Raw genomic sequence first — 22233 nt, 5'->3', positions numbered from 1 at the left:
GATAACTTGGCGAGTGCTATTATTAGTCGCCTGCTATCAACCACATGTGGTTGGTTAATCGGCATATTCAAGAATGTAGGCAGGGCCTATTAACAGGGTGGGGCCAAAGACTTTATAAGGGGGTCCTACTAAGTTCGGAGAAGACGTATTCGTGGCCCCTGTGAGTCTGGGGCTCTACCAGGGCTCGCAAGTCCGCGCGTAGGATTAGGTACTATGCTACAAACGGTGCCCAATCTTTATATAACATAACAAAAATGGTCGGATATGTTTTGATTTTTGGGGCTATCAACATTAGATGTTGAGAATTAATCTAATCAGTCGCTTCATCAGATTTTTTGATATCTTTTCGTTATCAGGTTGAACTCTAGACCGCTATTTACCTATAACATTCGAACAAGAAGTATGGCGTTTTACTTGCTCATTACTAAAATGATCCGTAAAATTTTCCAAACAACTGGCATCGAATCTTGGATTACGATATTTGTCAACATTTAAGGAAAACGGCCTATATCAAGAGAGCATCAACAGCTGTCAGCCTAGCTGAGCTGACCTGCTATTTGCTGTTACTTTCATTGGTTAAAAGTAATTATAAAGAGATGTCTGATAAGTGAAATTTGCCAATAGAATCGATTAAGATTGTTGGCCTTGATTTCTAACCCCATTAATTCTTAAGCAATTTCAGTTTTAAGTCCATCGTTACGCAATGCCCCAACCCGACCACAACCGACCCCAAAGTGAGACTTTACAGAGGCATTTTTATTAATTATTTATTATTATTATGGTGATAATTACTACGATAACTGCTGGTCGACGTGCTTTGGTCCAATGCAGTGAAAGTGTTGACTTGGTAATAAGATAAGAAAGACGGAGCTATTGATATTACACAGGAAAAGCCTATAGGATGCCTTTGCACTCATCATTAAAACGGGCGTAGATAAAGCTAGCTGTTGATTAATTTCGAAATAGAATTTAATATCTATCAAGTCTTGTTATTTGCCAGCCAAAATTTCTTAATAACCATTCGACCTCAACTACTCGCCTTAGACAAACATCCTCGTAAACACTTTATAAAGAAAAACTTAAATGGCCTGTTTTAGAGGAAGACTTGCAAGATGTTTGGGCATATGAGTTGAAGGTATGAGGCGTCATCAGACGGGCTTCGTTCGATATGCGTAAAGCGTAGAAAGTACAAAATATAAGTCGATTTTTTCCTTTTTGAACATTTTTTATTCCTATTACAACTAATCCAAACCACTACCCTGATTCGCTCCGCCTATTGGATGATTGTACCTCTGCTTCTAGGTGTCTGACAAACCTCGTTTCTTTCCAGGACTGTCCCTAGCCCATTCGTTTCTGCTCTATCAATAAATAATGAGAATGATGAACAAGTCGATTTACGACAACAAAGTGTTGAGTGTATAATGGCAGGTTTAAATACAAAAAGGGACAGCAGATGCAAGTGAAACGAAGGAACATTGTCAAAAAGCAAAAAAGTCGGACACGGGTAAGCAACCAGCGGCTGTGCGGTCTACCACCTTTTTGGGCGGACCCACGCCTTCTGATGTTTCCTGTGTCTTCCAGAATGAAGCAGGCAAAAGATCGAAACAATAAAAAGAAAGACAGAGGAAGGTAGCAGACAAACACTGTGTGTAAGTGGCCGAGACCGTCTTCATAGTGAGATTGTTGGCGCATATTAAACGCAAAAAAAAAGCACGAAGAGACAATGTAGCGACGCGGAGATATGGTACGACGAGACACAGAGAACATAAATAGAACTAGAAAAAAAAAGAGCGAGGCGTAGAAGAAAAGGAACGGGCAAATGAAGCAGCTAAAAACAATGGCAGACAATAGGATATGAAATGATTATGAGACAGGACACAGGCGCGGAAAAGCCGAACATTGCACAGCGATAACAGGAGCACGACGGAGATCATGTAGGAGAGTCGAGCAAAAATTGAATAGCCGCAAAAGGTAGCAGCTTAGAGAGTGGAGGACTGCGAGATCGCGCAAGAGAGTAACAAAGAGAATCCGAGACCAGATAATATATAGTACTGAACACAATAATATCGAAATCATTTACGGAAACTGTAGCAATATTAATACGATTAGCTTATAAACAAGATGGACAAATTTGACACAGACCGAAAGAAGACTAACGATCGAGAAAGAGCAACTAAAAATTACATTGCGAAATCGATATGGATGTACGAAGAGAAAAGTAAGCTATAACGACAAACATGATAATGGTAGTGATGATAAGTCGTAGTGAAGTGAAGGCGACCAGAATAGCCCTAACTGTGCCACCGGTCCAATGAAAAACGTCCTCTGAGAAAGGCTAGACACATCTTATGGGCAGCAATAGAGAATACGTTTTACCTGAAGGCTATCTGACCGATATTTGATAAAACCGGGCAATAATTAAAGGCAACAATAGCAAGTGAAAGATGTACTCGAAACGAGGGTAACAGCAAGACATTCTACTAGAGCGAAACAAATAGGTACTGAAATAAATGTACACCGACGCTAGGGCTCAAGTAACAATCTGTCATTCTTCAAAGCACCACTAAATAAAGAAAGCCTAAATAATATGAGAGCTCGTTTACCTATCTATATCGGCTATGGCAGATTGCTTCCAACCATTCATCGTAATAATGATAATAATTAGGCTTATTAGGCATAATGCTAGGTTCTACTGGACAGCGCTGTGACAACATTTACATAGAGCTTTCACTGGAAATACCTTTTAACGTCAACCCAGTAACATATATACGGGTTTCCAATGTCTTACATAATTATGATACGGTGCATCTCCTAACTGATAGCTATTTAACGACCACGGTTTCGTTTCAAATCAAATCTAAATTTCTGTATCGTAGGCAGCGGTCCCTATCCAGGCTAGGCGACCAACTACGCAGTCTCCCGAGAACGAACAACTTTCCAGCAGGACGTGACGAAGGCATATTCGAAATTGTCAGCTGGAAAGAGATCATCAAATGATGACGATAATAAGTAGACGATGCCATGAACGTTGACGCTGATTAAAAACAAAAACGTGCAAGCAGCGAGAGGACGATTGCTACTATTAACAGGAGAACGACACGGGATGGACGAAGATCCATCGAAACAGAGTCAGCTGAAACAGCCGAAAATGAGACCACAGATGATGCTGATGAAACGCTCCGTAGTCTGTTATGAGCATTATAATAAACAGTTAACTAATAAATGCAATGCTGTCATTCTTCTAGATCGCTATACGTATGATATGTTAAAGTTACCTTTTTATCTAATTACTGATCGTGTAATATATGTCGTCGGCAAGGCTTGAATCAGTGATCCTTGACTTTTTCAGCCAAAGGGTTAACTTTCACGAGCATCACACCGATGGCTTGGCTATACATATGTTAGTTACGGTTTTGAAATTGGTCTTCTTTAAAAACGCGTTTAATTTTCTGAGCACACATCTTACTCGTGATTTCAAAGCTTAACTCAAAACGTAGCGATCTTTATTAGAACACGACGTTAGTCTGTTTTTACATGCAGAGATTTATGTAGTAATCCGGTATGGACCCGTGATGTTAATGTTGCCATCCACACATTAACCTGTTAGCTTTACCCAATCGTTAACACCGCTGGGCGCTGTTGACAGACGAAGTTAGTTAATTTCTAAGTTCTTGTTCTGTGATCTACTTACGATTATATATATATAGAAACAGCTCTAGGTTGAACTTCGTACTTCTGTATACCGCATTTATTTCCAGCTGATGATGATCTTTCCTATTCACTGTTTGCAGTGAAATGTGATTTTGCGTACAACATCCCATTTCGTGATCAATATGATTTAATGAAAGCATAGCTTCGTGCTGTTCTGGTTGATTTGTGTTTTTTAAGACCTGCCATGCGCATCGTAAGGTAGAAACCAATGGGTTGTGAGGTTGTCAGGCGGCGTAGCACGAAAGAGAAGCAGTGTAATGTTTAGGGATTAAATGCACCTTACTTTAAACTTGAAAAGAAATATATATAGACACCGTATACGATCATCAGTCATGGTCTAAAGTCAGCCGTTTCCTGCGTAGTACATTTGCCACAGCGAACAGAAAGGGTTTTCCTTTTCACCTGTTTTCTCTGCATGCTTTTTTAACGCAGTTGCCAGTTACCTTGGCCAGCATCACAAAAAGTCCATTCTATCATTATTCGTTGTTGGCACCCTAGAAAACACTACTAATCAGATTTCAACAAATAAGCTTTTAATCAACGTTTACCACGCATTTGAAGTCGATAGCTAGTTTCAACTGGCTATCGACTTCAAATGCGTGGTTTTTGCATCTTTTGTCTCAGTGACTTTACGGTCTAAGTCAATAATTGGTGCTTCCCCTAATAAGTATTCGAAGTTTGTTATAATAAATAATTTTGCACAGTTTTAGCATACATTTGAGATTTAGTTAGCCAGATAAAAAATTATTTATTAAAGTCTAGTTGCAACTCTTTTCACCTGCCGTTTGAGGACTTTTACGTGAAGTACGAGCGAAAGACGTTTGTAAGTTTTTCAAATGGAAATGCTTGGCCGGGATAAAATACGATTTTATAGCGTTTGCTGAACGTATAAACTTAGTTACAATGTATTGTGCGTGAACTTTTGTAAATTATGACATTCAACCTGGCCATCAGCAAAACTCGAAGTGACTTAAACCTTTGGCGGAAAAGGGTAACTTTAATCAATTATGTTTGAGGCAAATGATTTTTTTTTGTTACTCACCGTTTTAAAATAGGAACACTGAATTTTCGTCATTTGTTGGCCTTGCGTTTGTCGGTAACTTTTACCTGTCAGATCTGTCAAAATCGACCTGGCTGCAATAATAAAACAACAATCAGATGACTGAGTAGCTAACGACATAATTCGATTAAGTGACGAAGTACATAAATGGTGCAAGTTGGGAGTTGGTCACTGCCCTAAGGCCGACCTGAACTGTAGGACCAATCAGTTAAAACGTATCCCTTTAGATACATCTTTATTTAGCCAAAGACTAATAACACATGGCTGTTTACATGGCATAAGCGGTCTCACATTTATATAATTTATACTATCATTTATATACATAGCAATCTAAAAATTGAATCAGACAGGCAGCTTATATTGCCTGTCGTAATTCTCCTTCATAGCTCAATTGATACCTCCATATCATAAGCGAGTGTAAACTAATCATGAGTAGAGGTTAAATGAAAACTCGAATCAAGCATTCCACCATCTGCATTTATTTATTTATGTCACAAAATTTGCTATAAATATTTTATCATCATCATATATATATATATATGTATATATTTTTTTATATAATCATATATATGTATATATATAATTTTTATATAATCTTTCGCATTATTAGTTCGGTAAAACCTATTATTTTGCCTTGTCTCGCATAATGTATATTAATAATAATGATAGTAATAATAATAGTTGTAGTAATGACTCAATCATAGAAGGAACACCGCGCTCTGAATCAGCAGTCGCGAGTGGACATTCCCGCTCAGACGTCCATTCATAATAGCACAGCGGGGCCGCACCCTGGGGTACGCCTTCGGTCAACATAGCCATCTTTGCACACGAACAGCTCTGATCCGATGATGACCGAAGAAGACCCCAGCCGTGCAGAGCGATGTGCATTGCTGTGTACGTTGGCAACACAGCCTGTTTGGTGTTTGGCACCATAGACACTTTCGATATGTCCTACTTTTTACGGCATGTATATATATATACTAGGTCCTTAGCCTTACTCCGCCTCTTCCTTGATACGACGCAATACGTTATTTAGTGTGTCATCCTGCTTAGCCTCCTCCTTGTATCAAGATGAGAGAGACGTAGGATATTCTCAATAGCTGCAATAGCTCAATAGGGGCAGCCGCAAAGACAATGTCTAGTAAGGTATCTCGTTTTCGTCTTTGCCCAGCGTCAACATACATATCGCCGATTTGTCAGCGGTAATATTCCGTTATTCCAGTTAGCCCATTCCTTGATTACTCATTGCCATTAAAATCTGATCGTGTTCCTGTGTTCTCTTTTCAAAACCTTACGTCACTGCCTTATTCAGTAGTATGACTAATATCGGCGGCTGTGATCATTCATACGGCCGCCAGAATACGTTTTTTTACGTATTCAAACTTGTTTGCTGGTCGTTTTCCTTGCTATTTTTAAAAAAGACAATTACGTTTGTTGATTCTGCAGCTCTTAGTCTATTCTCCATCATTCATTTTAGCGTATTTAAATATAACGATCTATGATGATTTCGTCTAGTTGTTGCACAGCGGGTCAACTTTGTGCCTGCATAATTCGAAGTAGGTGCACATAGGTCTGTAAGTATTTTTAGGACTCGAAGTCTTAAGATCAAATTCACAGTTATGAGATTTTAAGAAGCTCACGCTTCAGTTGCGGTTGCTGCTTAAGCAATAATGCGATAATCTGCCAGTAGCAGCAACCATTAATACGGATCTCCCCATCTCGATTTTAGCTTGCCGCTTACCACTTGTAGTTCCATTCAAGCATCGTTGTCCTCATGGTATACATGTGTATGTTTCGATTAACTTCTCGTAAGTTACATATAAAAAGCATCGATATTGTCCGCAAATTACAAATGCGATGTTCACCAAAACGAGAATGGCTATCCTTTCCCGCCGTTTCTTAGCTCGTAATCAGAACAAAACGGCATAAATAACTTAACTGCTTCCTTCGTTCTACGGGCAAATCTTTTTATTAGATTCTACTATTTTATTATTCCCTTTATTATTCTCACCAAAATACACTCCCTTTCAACACAGTAAATACTACATAATACTAATAATATTACTGCCTTTTCTAAATATTGTACCTCAATAGTATATATTTGTATTTCTTTTTTTCATATTTATAGATAGATCTATGGTGTTTGCTGGCTGCTTGTAACTACAAAGCTTTATTTTATATGTCGACTGAAGTCCTTCGTCGACCATCCCTATTGTCATTTTGTCATCGTTCATATACAATATAATTAACGTACATTTGTTGTTTCTACCGTGATGATGCCCTCGGTAACTTCAGTGAGTTTATCATATCGTATACTTAGTATATTGTTGCTGTTAATTTGCACTCCGCAGTTGCCATTAGATGACTATAATCTTGTCATAACCTCTAGGACAAAAGAAAATATTTCTGTACTGTCGTATAATGTATTATAACTTGTTCATTAGCTCGCACTTGGATTGTTTGAAAATGTTCGGGTTACTCGACAACCCATCTAGAGCCGCTATAACTAGTACCAAATCTCTCCTCGTAGAATCTTTTCCTGGATCCTTGGACTACCCTTTTGACGTAGTTTTTGGCCTGTTTTCTCGCTTGTTTGTGACCAACGGCGAACCAAGTCTAATCATATTAGCATCGTTTACTCCGTTTGCTATAGATATGATTTGAAGTCTCCAATTATATTTAGCATTATTGTAGCTAGATATGCAAACTGTCGTCCTTTTTTAGGACTCTGAAGACTTAATTTGCCCTAAGCTCTCATCATATAAGATGTTTTCGTACGCGTGAGTGCATGCGCTTCAGAGGCCGCCGAGATCATTTACGCCTGGTCTATAGGCCAATCCGTAATCCACATCGTATGCAAATGCTCGCTAATTGCTCACATTGCAAGTGGGGCGTAGAGTAATGGCACATGCTCCAATCATTGTAGAATTGATTTTATCGTAAAAATAGGCATCACAATTACTCAGAATACGAGTGTCTCGAAGATGAAAAAAAGACCCCTAGCTTTGACCATGACCTACTATCTCGTTTGCATTGACGCTAAATGAGCTTCCCTTTACACCGATAGTCAGAGATAAAAGCACTATAGTAGTACTTGGGTCATCGTGCATAAGTGTTTTTCTCTCTTCCCAGCAACTAGCCTAACCCATTTGTATGACATTGACGACCCTGGTAAGCTAATCTTGGCTGCCTACATTATATACCAGTTTACACGTACACACGTTCATTAACAGTCGAATCAACTGAAGCGGGTGTGATAAAATTGGAACACACTTGAATTTCTTCTAAGCTCTATTCAATTACACTTGGAAGAAATCGTCGAGTTCCTACAAGCGCTGGCTGTGGTGCACCGGAATCTATTGTATTATCCACATTTACTCAATCACTACAACTCGCTGATTTTCACGAGCGGAAAACTGTAAGCTTCTCGTAATGGCCAGCAGTGTTAAGTGACAAAATACAGCCAAAGCAATATATATCACTGTTGCGTGTGTGTAGGTCTGACTGAAATCCGTTTAATTGAATGCTGCACAAATACCTGTAGCTGTAAAAAGTCATGGCTGTAAGCAGCGACAGCGGGGGGTACGCAGTCTGTAATAATGATGATAATATATATTATTATCATCACCACAAATCGTGTTATTGTCATATGATCATTATTATTGGTCTTATCGCTGATGCGGCGACTAAGGTCTTTTGAACGCCTTCACGAGGTAGAGCTTGTCCCCCTGCGGGCTTGTGTAGATAGGCGATTTCTTGTAGTGCTCCACCAAGTCCGTCAGGGTGTTAAACTTACGCTGACCTGCAGCCAAACGCAAAAAGAACATTGAAGACAACGGTTCGGTACCATTTTCTAGTATAGATAATCTTAAGACAAAACAAGATTGTCTACAGTCTGTTTAAGTGACCAAGCTTTATCCCGACCGTCAAATAGGTCACGTCGAAAAAATCAAGCATTTAAAAATCTCAACCAGATTGTGCTTTGCGTATTTGTCCGAAATTGGCCAACTTGAAAGGTTAAAGGTATTATAGTCTAAAATAGAATCGATGTCCAACTTACCTATTCGGTACGTGCTGCCTTCTACGTGAACCTTGAAGTGCTTGTTCCGTCCCGGTGCCTTCATTGAAACAGAGAGATCACCGACATTCGTTTCCGAAACGCGAACGAGAAAGTCTCCATCAACGCCAAACTGGCTCAGCAACTGGTCACATTCACTTCGTGTGATTTGGCCGTAGTACCACGGCTGTTGAATATCCGGGAGGAGCTGTCCTCCAGTTCCATTCTTTGTTTGTTCCACTTGAACGTAGTTCTTCGGCACCAGGCCGGACTGCCCCGTTGAGTTGACTGCCATCCACCAGTCTGGATCATCTGCAGGCTTATCAACTATGTGCAATCTTTCCGCTTTTGAGAACGACAGTTCTTCCTCATTTTGCGCCTGTAATTTTACCACGATGCGTTCACGGAGAAAAGTTAGAGATAACACGTTAAGTAGTGGTTTCGTTTACGAAATTCAAGAAAATACAGAAGACGGCTTGCTCAGCCAATGTAATTTCATTTGTGGATGACACACCACGGATGAAGCACGAAAGCCTGCAGGCTGCTCTTAACAATGTTAAGCACAGGATTCCTGGCTAACGCCCGCGGAACGTCCCTCATACACGCTTTGCTTACAGATCGATTTCACTAGATGAACACAGGAGGCACACTCTCAGGTCCGAATACGTGTACCCCTGATGGGAGATCTAGCACAATGGTTGGCTAATACGACAAACTAATTGTCAAAAATACTGTTTAGTACAACCATGGGAATGAAAGTAAAAATAGGAATAATATAATAAATAATGGGAATAAAAGTAATACTATGATCAGTCAATTGTTTATTATTAAAAATCGACTCAAAATGTCTGTCAGACGTAAGACCGATACCTATTCCGAGGTGTGCTTCTTTTTGTACGCTTAAGTTGAAAGCGTCGTCGTATAGAAGCATGGAATACCACTCAACGTACCTCGAACGAATACAGGGCAATGACCACATCCAAGATGGGTGCACTGCTGACGCCCACTTGGGCCACATTCACATAGCCGTCTTCTTGACCCGCCAGGTTTACGTAAGGAGCTTCGAGGGTAGCGGTTTTTGATCGAGGTTGGCTACCGGCGTGTCCGCCAGCTGAAGACTCTTCGGCGCCTGCTGGGTTGACATAGTTGGAGGGGAACCATCCTAATCTACCTTGATGTTCACCTCGCCACCAGCCGTCCGAGGACTTCTCAAGGACCGCAACCCGCCCCCCTTTTATTAAAGAAATTTCATCTGCTTGCTTAGCTTCGTAGTTGTACCTGCCAACAAAAAAAAAGAGAAAAATGGCAAAAAAAGGAAGTTTGCAGAGGATAACCAGGCTGCCGAACTACGGCTGACGCGCGGTGGTTGCAAACTGTATCTCAAGAACTCAGTAACAGCTATACTTCTGGACAACTCCACCTACATATAACGCTATACAAAAAACGTTACTTGTGTCTTAATGTCTACCCGTAAATATCGATGAACAGCTTTTTAGGTTTTCTACCTGACTGTTGCATATCCGACAGGCTTAGTGTCCTCTAGGCTGATCAGTTGATGTGGTGCTCCGTGAGGACCAGGAGGTCCTGAAGGCCCATGGGCAGTCCCAGGGGGGCTTGGCCGAGCTTGCCGGGCTGCAGATCGCTCCCTATGTTGTCCTGTGGAGTCCTTGCCATCCTTGCCGGCCTCCTTGTCCTTGGCGACGCGCCTTCGGATACTGTCGAAGAGCGAGGGCTTCTCACGCTTCACGTAGTTCGAGGGCACGAAGCCGGCCTGCCCCCGGGCGTTTTGCACTTTCCACCTGCACGCAACGATAAAAAGCAACCACACATCCACACCAGTTTTGGTACAAGTATAGACTATCGTAAAATACGGTCCTGGCACGTATCTATAATGAATCTTACGTTCGTTTGCAACCAGGTCGCCGTTTAACAACAAAAAGTAAAGTTATCATAGATGTTTAACTCTAACAAGGCAAAGAACCCGATTGTGCAGTGATAGTTGCAAAAAACAAACATTGAGATTCGCGAAATTCGAACGTTCGCTGACCGTATTACTGTATGCGCTAATGTATTTATAGTAGGAATCAGTGTTATTCAACCAATAATAGTTCTTCTTGCAATGTTTCATTTTTAAATTTTAATGGGTGCACATTATGTCTTTTTCGACTCAAACCAAATTGCATATTATTAAATAGGTTAGTAATTACGTTTTACGTAATGTAAATGTATAAACCATAGCAAGATTTAATAGTCCAATCTAGCTATCCTGAAAAATTAATTTCTGTTTCCCATTTCTGTTCTTGCTCATAAAACTTACATCGAAGGGCAATGCGTATTTAGCACAGAGCGCAGTGGGTCAATATTAAGTTGAGTTATTGTATTTTTTACAATCAAGCCTTGCCACAGCACAAGGTTACGAAGATAATCTTAACGTGTCATGAATTAATGTAGATCACAGATACCCTATCATACAGTACGATAATAAATAGCTGACACACAGAGCGCCAAGTTGTTACGCAAAAAGGTTACAATACAAGAAGAAGAGCCTGAGTTTCTAAGCAATTTCTCTATATAATTTGGTTTTCAACAATATAAGTAACAAACATTACGGCAGAAGCAGAAGGGGTGTTAATAGCTTACAAAACCTTGCCTTTGAACAGCGACGTACTAAGAAATTACTACGATCCTCTTTAAGGCCTGTAATCATGTCGATTAACAAGGGCTACACATTCATATGGAGCTTATTAACAGTGTTGATCTAATCAATCTTTTAAGTAGAATGTTTTGGTTGATAGATACGTATTTGGTAGCGATGTCCGCTCACAGCGCCCTTGTACGCGGGCATGCTAGCGATACCAACATTTAATGAAATAAAATTATAAAAAAAGTAGTTCTTCGATAAGATGTAGTACACAGATCCTTATTTAAGCGACTTAGAGGTGGAAAAAGATAGTAAACAAAATGTGAACGACTCTTTCTTAGTCGATCGAGTCGATTTTCGTATACAATTTCATTTTACAACGGTGTCAATTGTTTGACGACAACTTCTGCTTGCCTCACAGCAGCCTTCTTTACCGCTCCACAAAGGGACCCGGTAAAGTATCACAGGTAATATTGTACTATTTCTGTGCCGCTCACTTCAAACCAAGGCGGAGATAAAAGAAAAACGAGAGCGACAAAACTAGTGATTATACGGCAGTACTGAGAACGTAGAGAATCATAAAAAGCGTTACTGATATCAGAGAGAATGAATGTTGTTACTGACGATGAGACCAAAAACAACTTTTTTTGCGGTTGAAAGGAGCTATTTAACATTTTCGTCCATTCCCTGCGGCACAATATACCGACTCGCAAGCGGTATTTGTGGTACCTTGTCGTTGTTGAACCTCACGAGAAAGGTTCATGACGCAGTATTATCATATACAAATACAAAAACTAGGTTCACGCTGAAAAATATGATAGAAAATATGACAGCAGTTTAGTGACACCGTATACCCAGCGGTACACCGTTACAGCAATAGCATAGATACGACACATTAGAAAAAGCCTTGGCTTTTATGCTAATCAATGACTATTCTATAATTAATTCGAGTATATCAATACCACAAACATGTTTGATGCTAATTGTTCCATATTTATCGGATACATGATTAGGTTATATGGACGACGAAAATTAAGCGGCGCCTTTTTATCGCAATTCGATCAACTGTTCACGTTGTTCCGTTAAAAGCATCGAACACAAGAAGATATAGTAACGTCGTTAAATGCAGTTGCATGAAAAAGGGATTTCCAAAAATGGACATAACGCGATATGAAGAAACATAGCGAACATGTGGTTTCGGCCATTCTATAATATAAAAACGTTAGCTAACATCAACAAGAAAGTGTTGAACATATAGAAATCAAATGGCTAGGATAAAATATTTATAATTTTATTTTATTTTAATATTTATAATCTTCAACAAGAAGCTCTATTGAAAGAAAAACAATTTCGCCTCTTTTAATTATAAGAAAATTACTTATTCTACTATGTTGCTCCTAAGCAGAATTTTTATCCCTTATCCACAGTTTATTTCTTTGAATTATCTACACTTATCGAATCACTTAAAAGATTAGGAGAAATCGGAAATAAACAACAGATCTGTTTTTATGTAGCCGGTGAAGATTTGTTTATAAGAAAACTAAGGCAGCATCTAAAAGAACAGGGATTAGCAACTAAAAACATTACTGAGAACAATCAAGCCAGTGCGGATGAAATACGCTATTGAAAACAAATGCAGGAAATCTAGAGAAGTCCAATGTAAATAATAGAGTACAGAAATATGTGTCAATAACACTTACACTGATATGCCACTTGAAAAGATACTGTAAAGAACAGAGGTGTGCATTGCACTTAATAGACGTTCAGACGGCATATCACATTTTATGAGCAAACGCTTCCGATTTCTGCGGCCTCTAACGGGTGTACACTTCTTACACTGAGCTTTTATACTAATGTGTCTTGTGGAAGAGGTCCTCTCAAACACTTCGACTGGAGTGGCCATTTCCATATATAAATGACATTCTCAATCGCAATAAGATCACGGAGTCAATGTTGAAAATAAATTGAGGCATATGCGTTTTCAAATTTAGTTAAAGGCACTTATTTTTTTTGCGGTTTTTTTCATAACTAGTATATTAAGTCACAGTGAAAGTTATATAATTGTTCGAGCGATATCTAGTCGTGTCAAAGAATCTATTTAAAAAATTCATCTTACTAGTAAATACTTTACGATGGGCTTAGTTTAGTGAACTGATGCAACCTGCTGGATCGTTACTTTTTGGCAACCCGAGAATTTTTTATGCTTTCTTTGGACACCGCTCGTAACTTTAACAATTTAAAAGTACTTTTTAAATTTACAATTTAAAAGAGTTTCCTTTACAACATATGTATATGTATATAATTTTAGCTAATCTAGTTTTTCTTTTTGGTTTTGTGTAAACCTACGTAATTTGGGTATCAGTTGTTAGTTATTAGAAAGATGCGCAACGATATGGTTAAACACAAATTTTCCTTTCTTCGCTATATAAAAGAGACTGAACGTGTCAACGTAAAAAGTCAGTGTTTGCATTTATCAAGAAAAACTAAATTTTAAACCAGTTCTGAACACACTACAAACACCACTATCTCTAAAACTAAGTGTTTGCAATCCTAGTGCCATTTGTCTAACACTACAAGAGATGTCAGACCATCCATAAGAAAGAATTATTGACATCAGAGTGCTCAACTTTGAGGAACATTCTTAATAATTAAAATTGCTTGATTAATATGATTTAAACAACGTTTTTCTGAATATTTTTACAAGGAAAGAGAGGCGTCGAATTACCATTTAACATAAAAAGTGTTCTTTTAGTCAAAAAAAACTTACTGAAAGTATTTTGCGCTGTTACGTCCAGCCAGTATAAAAAGCAACCATTTATTAAAAACAACCGTAAACTGTTTCTCCTAACAGACTTTAAAGAGATTTGTATTAATGGAATTATTGCTGTAGTGTTATTTGTATAGTCAGGCAGACTTTGGGCACATATAACTGAACACATATAACTGCGAACAAAAACAGCAAGTTTTTATTTACTGAATCATTTTTGCTTTATCTGTAATATTGTCAGCATTATTAAATGTTAAAGGTTAGCATACTTAGCGTCGCCGGTGTGTCTGACTTTACCAGTGCGTGGCGTGGACGCGGTAATCAAACATCAGGCTCCGATTCTGATAGAATAATACATTCTAAATAGAAAAACCTGTCTATATTCACCCGGCCCTATTTCAATCCAGTTGTTTATTTTACGGTCCACATCCGCCGTATTTATAACTGACTAAGACATTCCCCTAGGTCCGTCATGTACTAACAGGGTCAGCAATACGCTGGCCCCATCAGTCATTGCTAATTCGATTACTTCTCCGCAAGTCATGAATGAACGCTAAGCGGATTTAACAAATTTCCTCTTAGTTCAACACTTAATTTCTGCTTAAAATCAACATGAGCTGATCTGCACGATTTTGCCAACTGGAGTGCGAACATTTGTAACAGAAAAAGACTGAATAGGTTAGTTCAGTGTTAGCTTTATTTACTCATTTTAGGTCGATTACATTTGCTCGGTGATATTTGGCCGATATCAAACTAGGTAACGAAAATAGGTAAGCATGCAGTAACAACTATTAGGTTGACTTACATTGAGATTTCGTTTGTCAATCTTGTAAAAAGAAAACGTTGAATACGCACTTATAACAATTTTCTCCATTATCTTTTTAGTGCTATATGATAAAAGTCAATATAGTTGTAATATAGTAGACCAATAAAATTATTTTTTAATACTATCTTCTATACTCACCAATGTTTCGAGTCATCAATTAATAGCAATTTATCTCCTTTCCGTAGATCCAACTCCTGTGAGCCCTGCGCCGCATAGTCGTATTTGGCAACGACATACTGCTCCTCGGCTGAAATCGTAACATTCAAAAATGTCACAAACAGACACATACATCAGTTTTTCTTAAATATGCGGGTCCTGTTTGAATTTCCCAATCCCCGCATATCAGGCACATCTTGTACTCCGCGTTTCCTGCCCTCTAAAATGTCCATAACCTTCCTTCTGTCATAAGAACCCAAATAAAACCTAAGGACACAACTAGGCCGTAGCACGATTTAACCATACTTCGGTCTCTTAGGAAATACCTTTTTCTTGTACCACCATTAGCTACAAATAACAACTTAAGCCTGACTGTCGCTAATCGTAATTACCGCTTCCACGCTGATTGAAAATAGAAAGTAGTACTAGTGATGGCAGGCTGACTGGTTCGCATGGTAGAACTGGTGTGCTCTCTTCGTTACAGCTATGTCCAGGTTCCCCAAATAACACTAGAAAACAATACTCATTACTCCTCAAGCAAATTTCTTCCGACTTCGCAGCGCTTAAATGATATCGATTATAGCCTTATGTCGACACGCTTCCTTATAGCGTTACCGTTGGCGTTGTTGACGTTAGAGCTGTTGACGCGTGTACCGTTATGACGGCCGATACTGAGAACTGCTCCTTGTTGCCACTCGCTAGAATGCGACCCACACTTTAGCCACACCCACAAGTATCGCGTATTCTAATATAATAAATAGAAATAAAATACTTTTGGGGACAAAGTATTTATTATAAACGTCATCTCTAGCCCTTCCTAACGTCGACATAAGGATGCACATACGAATACAAACTTCAATTAAGCCTAATGAACAATATATCAGGTAAAAGACTTATATAGCACAGAATATAAATGAACCTTTGGGTTTTTATTATTCAGGGTTATTTTAGTTTCTTAATAACTTGTCCGAAACAAGTAAGTCCTTTATTCGTTAAAACTCTGATCAGCACGTACCGCAAAAGCAATATAGACATATACCTACAGTTCTAAAAACATAGATAATTTTTTGCAGTTGGTGTCAGCGAAATAATCAACATTGCAACATCGACAGCTGTTGGCTATATGAAAATAGCAGATGATAATTTCCAGATGTAACAGTCACAAGAGGGATCCAAATCGTAGAGGGAAAGTAACCGCATTTTGTTTTCAGGAATCGCACATATCAAATCAGATATTCCCGCAATGTCTGAGCGGAAATTGGCGCAAAATCGGAACGAAATGTGTCGGAACGAGACGCCGTCAAATAACCCAGTCCTAAACCCTACGTAAATCGTACCTTACGTAAGCGGCTTCTCTACGTAATTTAAGGTGGTGGCTTGTAGTTTTCTTCTTTCTTAGTTAGTATTCTTTAAATAGATTAGTCCGGCATCGCAAACTATATGAACCAGCTACAGAATTATAGTCATATCAATAATAATCCAACAAACAGTATATTTCAAAGATTATATTTTTACAGCAACTACTCTGCTTTTACAAGTTGAGCCATCTAGACTGAGCCGCGGGCAAGCAAAACTAACGCAACATTGGGCTTAATCCAGATAAAAAGCTAAAAGTATTAAAAAAGCCGTTTGGTTTTACAGACCTCTACCTGACAACCAGTCCTTGTTTTTACGAACACAAGACTTCCTAGATGATGTCGATAGTGACAGCGGCAAAAGGTAGAACAATCAGTCTTTATTTTAGATCGGCCAAATGTAGTTGACGTCTACTTTGACTACCGATTATTATATCCCCAAGAGTTTAATTGGCGCGCTAATGTAGCCATGGTTATGGTATTTTTCTGGTCTGTGTTGAAATATATTTTTAATGTAGGACTGAGAGCTATCGTTTGTTTAACGATTAATGGCATAATATATGGTCAACAATTAAACATAAAGATCAGTTCGATTTATATAACTGTTTCATAAACTTAACGCTTGCTAACGCATATTCTATTTCTCCTCAAACGAAATATTGTGTTCGCCCACAGCGTAGTTCGCCTGGTTTATACAATCATTTAGCTTAACCAGAAGTTTCAAATCACTTCTTATATATAGTGGCGCTCTACAAATACTTAACTTTTTTTGTCAATGTATGTTTGTGTCTGTGGGCTGATGATGGTCGACGGCAACTAACGAAACCGTTCTACAGTAAAGTGCGCTGTCCAATGTCGAATATGACAATTAATATATAGAATACGATAATAGTCGTATTTTCAGGACAAGGAACGACAGGGTTCGTATCTCGGAAGAAGATTAAGCTTAGAGCTCAGTTCTAAGTATATGCTAGATTAACTAGTTCTTTGTTAGGGACAAAATCTGTAGCTGTCACAACAAGGCATAACTTGATTAGCAGCCAGTATTAGATAATCTAACATAGATTTAGTTTTTGAAAAGTGTACAATACGCAATGGCTAATTGAAATCTAAATTACTAGTTTTTCCAAAAATTATCTACTATCATAATTATATCACGTATAGACGAAATAAACCCCCCAAAAATACGATCTGTGGAGAGGTAAATATCTAACCCAGTTTAGTTTACTTAGCTATCAACCGAAACGTCCGGTCGACCTCTTACTTTGCAAACTAACATGGATTACGGAGAAATGGTAGGCATATTAAGAGGCAAACGCTACACGAAGACTGTTTTTCTAATCGCATATCTCATAAATCGAACCTGTACCAGGAAATCATCATTAACAGTTAGATTAGTTTATGGATCGGATGGATGGAAGTTCGTCATTCGTGGCTTGTAAAATATGGGACAACAGGTAATCTTACAATTCAGTTGTTACCAACGGTGATCGTACTGGTACGCCACCTTTTCGTCGGCACATGATTTGTTTACAGAAAGTGACTTTTGTCCCCCAACAACGGTCGCCACTAGCCGTTGATTCAGAAACCGTCCGATTTCTGAAGTAATAGTCGTTCAGCGCAATCGAAACAGCATCACTGGCACAAGCAGCAACTGTAGCAGTAACTCCAGACCAGTAACGAAAGTAATGAGTAACAGCCTGACATGAGATAGCGTTTGCCGCGGAGACTAAGCCACTTGTTCACTAGTCAGCAGATCGTCGAAGAATGTGACGCGACGCGTGTACATCAGCCAAAACAGACATCACCCTCGAAATGATCGCTAAAGTAAGCCACTGAATTTCACTGATTTCGCGTTGCGATTTTATCTATCATAGTACTGTACTGTGGACGGAGTGATAACGCCGGAAAAAAAACTTGAAAAAAAAGAGTCAGACATGAACAACCGGCGACGTTTCACTCAACATTCAGATCAACTGCACACAGACGCGGCAGTAGCAGCTCTACACCTCCAACTATCTACTTCTGCCCCCGCTGGCGCTACAATTGGGTAACAAACAAATATCGAAAGACATGACAGAAGCGGCATTACCGATATTTCGATAGCTGCCTATCCTTTGCTCTAACGTCTGTGCCACCACTATCAGTGTTTCTGTCGCCACTAACGAAATGTCACGCACTATTTTCTATATATCTACGGAAGTTCACAAATTGTCAGTTGGGTTCAGCCGCTTAATGGCTTGTTTGTTTGTTAAATGCGTTGATTAAGCAGTCAGTTACTAAAATGGTCTACGAATGAGCAATAAAAACACAAACAAACATGTACAATTGTCTCGACAACTCACGTAATTCAGCCAAATTCAAAGTTCATTTGACTCACTCAATATCGAACAGTTTTGACAGCAACAGGAACTTCAAGAGCTAAACGGCAAAGGCAAGCACAAAAGTCACATAAACGGTATACTAATTGGTTGTTTTTTCTTTTTGGCGTTTCAGTTTTCGTGCCCTCCGATGGGGCAAATATAGACCTGGCCTATCCGCGGTCACGGTCGCAGTCACGGACAACAATGAATGAAAAAACGACAGATCAACAGAACAAATGTGTACAGAGCTCAGCTTTTTTTGACTGCACGGAGTAAAGATAAACGCGCAGATTTTTGCACCCGGGGAAACATAGGTACGTACATCGACCCATTATTCGAAAACCCTAAACGATGTAATCAGTATATATATGGTTTCCATAGTAACATAATATTCAATAATATCAAAGGCCCGAAACGGCTTTGACGTCTATTCGCGTGTGTTGTGTGCCCTGCTCGCTAATTTTCCTATGAAGCTGTGGAGAAGCTCTACAGAAAAGCCAGATCACAGCGCGCGTCAGACCTCGATGCAGTCTACTGAAGAACGATCGCCGACAAAAGTAAGTCAGTGACCCGTTGTATTGTAACAAAGGCTGTAACACCAGGCAGCGCTACTTTTACCATAAGCTCAGGAAAGGAAGTTGCACCGTCGGGCTGTGGTACCATCCGCCGACAACGAAGAATCCATCGAATATGGACCCAACTTCCCACGCGAGTTAAGCTGTCGGAGCAACGCTGGCAGATGTAGCACCAACAGTAGAAGTACAACTACAAGCAAAAATAGTGAACTCTGCTACCGTTAGACTTGCCACTAGTGAGCACACTGTTCTCCGTATCAGAGGAACTATTGAATAGCCAGACAGACGGCACGGGTACGTGTATACATTGCACGCAAAAAATCATGAAGCCGTGAAGCTGTCTAGTAGCTAGTGTTCCATGCTAATGAGACGGCTTGACATGAGGAAGCCGACCGCGCACGAGAAGGCGCGTACGCATCTAGCATCACAAACTCCCGCAACCCATAAACATCGCTAAATGGGAAAGTACGTACTGACTCCATCGCGAGCGATGGGATGACGTTACGACCAGCCTCTCACAGGACTCTTCTTGCTCTCATTTACTCTACGCAGCCGCCAATAGCCAGCGGTAGTAGCAGCTGCGGCAGGGACATTGGAATCACTAAAAGCAGCACTAAGCAGAGCACCCGCTCAGTGCCTTATTATGGGAATGACGGTGAGTGTTGGTCTCTCTTACTGAGGAAGAAGAATTACTTAGCACTTGAAATGTATGCACTTCATGTATCGCTGTCGCTGTTCTTACTCGTGCTATTCATTTGTCAAGTAACCTATTCACGGTTTTGTTACTCTACAGAAGAAAGTACCATGTTAAGAGCCCGCTGATACCGAGCGAGATTAAATTACCATTAGAACTAAGCTTATCTTATCGTACAACAAAGGACAAAGATGTTGTAGGAGCGACCTTGCCAAGAACACAGTCAGTCAAATCGGCCCGTCAAAAAGTTAATCGACCCTTCCCGGACTTTCAACCCACATTTTCATCCTGTTGACCGTTAACGATGCGTTAATTACCAGTGGTGAGTAAACTTTATCAATAAATTATACAGATATATAGATAAAAACCAACATATGGTTTACTAACAATAGCGACAGGAAACACAGAAGACAGGTAGAAAGCTAATTCCATGTATGATTTACGGCTGACTCGTAGAAAAACCAACGTACGGTCACCTTGAACACTACCCACATTGACACATACACACACGTAACGGCATATGTTGTTAGTCTACACAGTGAGCGCATCTCTCTGTTTACCATTATCGATCGTCTATAGAAGTACCAATGACCGCTAGTTATTCACGATACCATCATTCATGTAAGACACTGGTTTCTATGCGAAGATACACTAGCATTTTGGTTAGTAATTCGATTGCTTACGCGCAGTGCATAGCCACTTGCATGATACCGATGGACTGATGTATTAATCCGATGTAGGTAATTCGCTTACGCAAGTACATAACGGTAGTCGGAACCGAGAAAAGCCTTAAGCAGTCCAAGTTGGCTAGCATTCCCGGTCATAATTCCATACGATCAATTAAAATAACAAAAGACTTCGGTTTTAATTGCTCATCGGAACTGCCGTTTCCCACAGTCTTTCAAATCATACTCTAGTATTGTTGGTGTATATGGCACCGGACCAGAATCTACTTATGCGGATGCAATTCTTTACTAGAATCACAAACTTGTAAAAGTCTACATCAGGATTCAATCAGCGGCTGACACACAATAAGCATTGCTTTGAAGGCCACTCATAACAGTCATATTTGATTTGAATATGATATCATCTGATATCATATTCAAATCAAAGGGGTTGTTTAGAAGCACAATATTCCACTGGGTAGCTTTCTCGTATGATGTCTCTGCTAGCGTTCAAACTGATGAACGGTGAGCCGCTGCTCTCTTCGTATGACTCTGCATTTAAGTATCACGGCACTCCAGATATGCACAAAGTGGATGCACCATAAACCTATTGCATCGTACCAATACCCTCTTAGAAACACAAGTTACACACTAAAATATACCTATAGGTGTACTATTCATTCGCTCGTTATGATTGCTTGACGCTAAACTTCGCCTCAATTTTCTGTATCAGTAAACTGGCGGTGCAGCATAACTCAAATACTGAAGCCTTTGCATAAAGTGCAGAAGTTAAAATAACTCCTACTGCCAATGCAAATCTGAGAACTAACCAGCGCTTATTCTTGCCTACTCTACTGCAGTTCGATTTTCCGTCGCGTTCACTTCCCATATCAACGGTATCGCCTCTAACGGCTAGACTAGACCGGCGCGCAAGTCATCCTACTTACTATATTGAAGATCGATTCCTCTGCTGCGCTTTTTATTCCTTTATCGTATTTATTACCCAATATTACATAACGTCCTGTTCTACCAGGTTAGTGCTTACCGGTCGTCATTCTGGTTAACCGTAATCGTCGTTCCGGAGTGATCCTTCTCCAGAAGACGAATGTGGTGTTCCGTTGTCTGTTTGTATTTTTCTTTCTCCTCTTCTTGAGAGACCTTGTCGCCCAATACTTTGGTCTTCGTTCTTTTTTGCTGAGAATAACCAGAGACGCCAGCACTGCTACTCGCTACTGCGAGACCCTGTCGAGGGGGTTTGTTCACTACACTACCCGAAGCTCCATAGGGAGATCGGTGCACATTTACACTCTTTTTTGATGAACAACCCTGCAAGCATACACGAATTCATACGTTCTATGGGTCT

The 22233-nt window shown here is 39.7% G+C and overlaps 2 protein-coding genes across 2 annotated transcripts in view; one reads left to right on the top strand and one right to left on the bottom strand.

The window, feature by feature from the left end:
- Nucleotides 1-5229: 5229 nt before the first annotated feature.
- LOC111272270 (SH2/SH3 adapter protein dreadlocks) lies at nt 5230-22042 on the bottom strand. The gene is made up of 6 exons (XM_022853622.2): nt 21916-22042; nt 15201-15309; nt 10334-10627; nt 9779-10106; nt 8832-9207; nt 5230-8573 (listed from the first exon to the last, which is right to left on the bottom strand). Exons 1-6 carry the CDS (start codon nt 21923-21925, stop codon nt 8458-8460), a joined length of 1233 nt encoding a protein of 410 aa, XP_022709357.1. The 5' UTR covers nt 21926-22042; the 3' UTR covers nt 5230-8457.
- LOC111272269 (uncharacterized) overlaps nt 20320-22233 on the top strand; it is a 42238-nt gene continuing 40324 nt past the window's right edge. Inside the window, exon 1 of the mRNA XM_022853610.2 lies at nt 20320-20527. The gene's annotated coding sequence lies outside the window, so the exon portion shown is untranslated. The remainder of the gene's footprint in view (nt 20528-22233) is intronic.

This window comes from Varroa jacobsoni, unplaced genomic scaffold (genome assembly GCF_002532875.2).
Source record: "Varroa jacobsoni isolate VJ856 unplaced genomic scaffold, vjacob_1.0 contig01890, whole genome shotgun sequence".
NCBI classification, from domain to species: Eukaryota; Metazoa; Arthropoda; class Arachnida; order Mesostigmata; family Varroidae; genus Varroa; species Varroa jacobsoni.
Note: the sequence above shows the minus strand (reverse complement) of the source record. Positions and strands in the feature narration are given on the sequence as shown.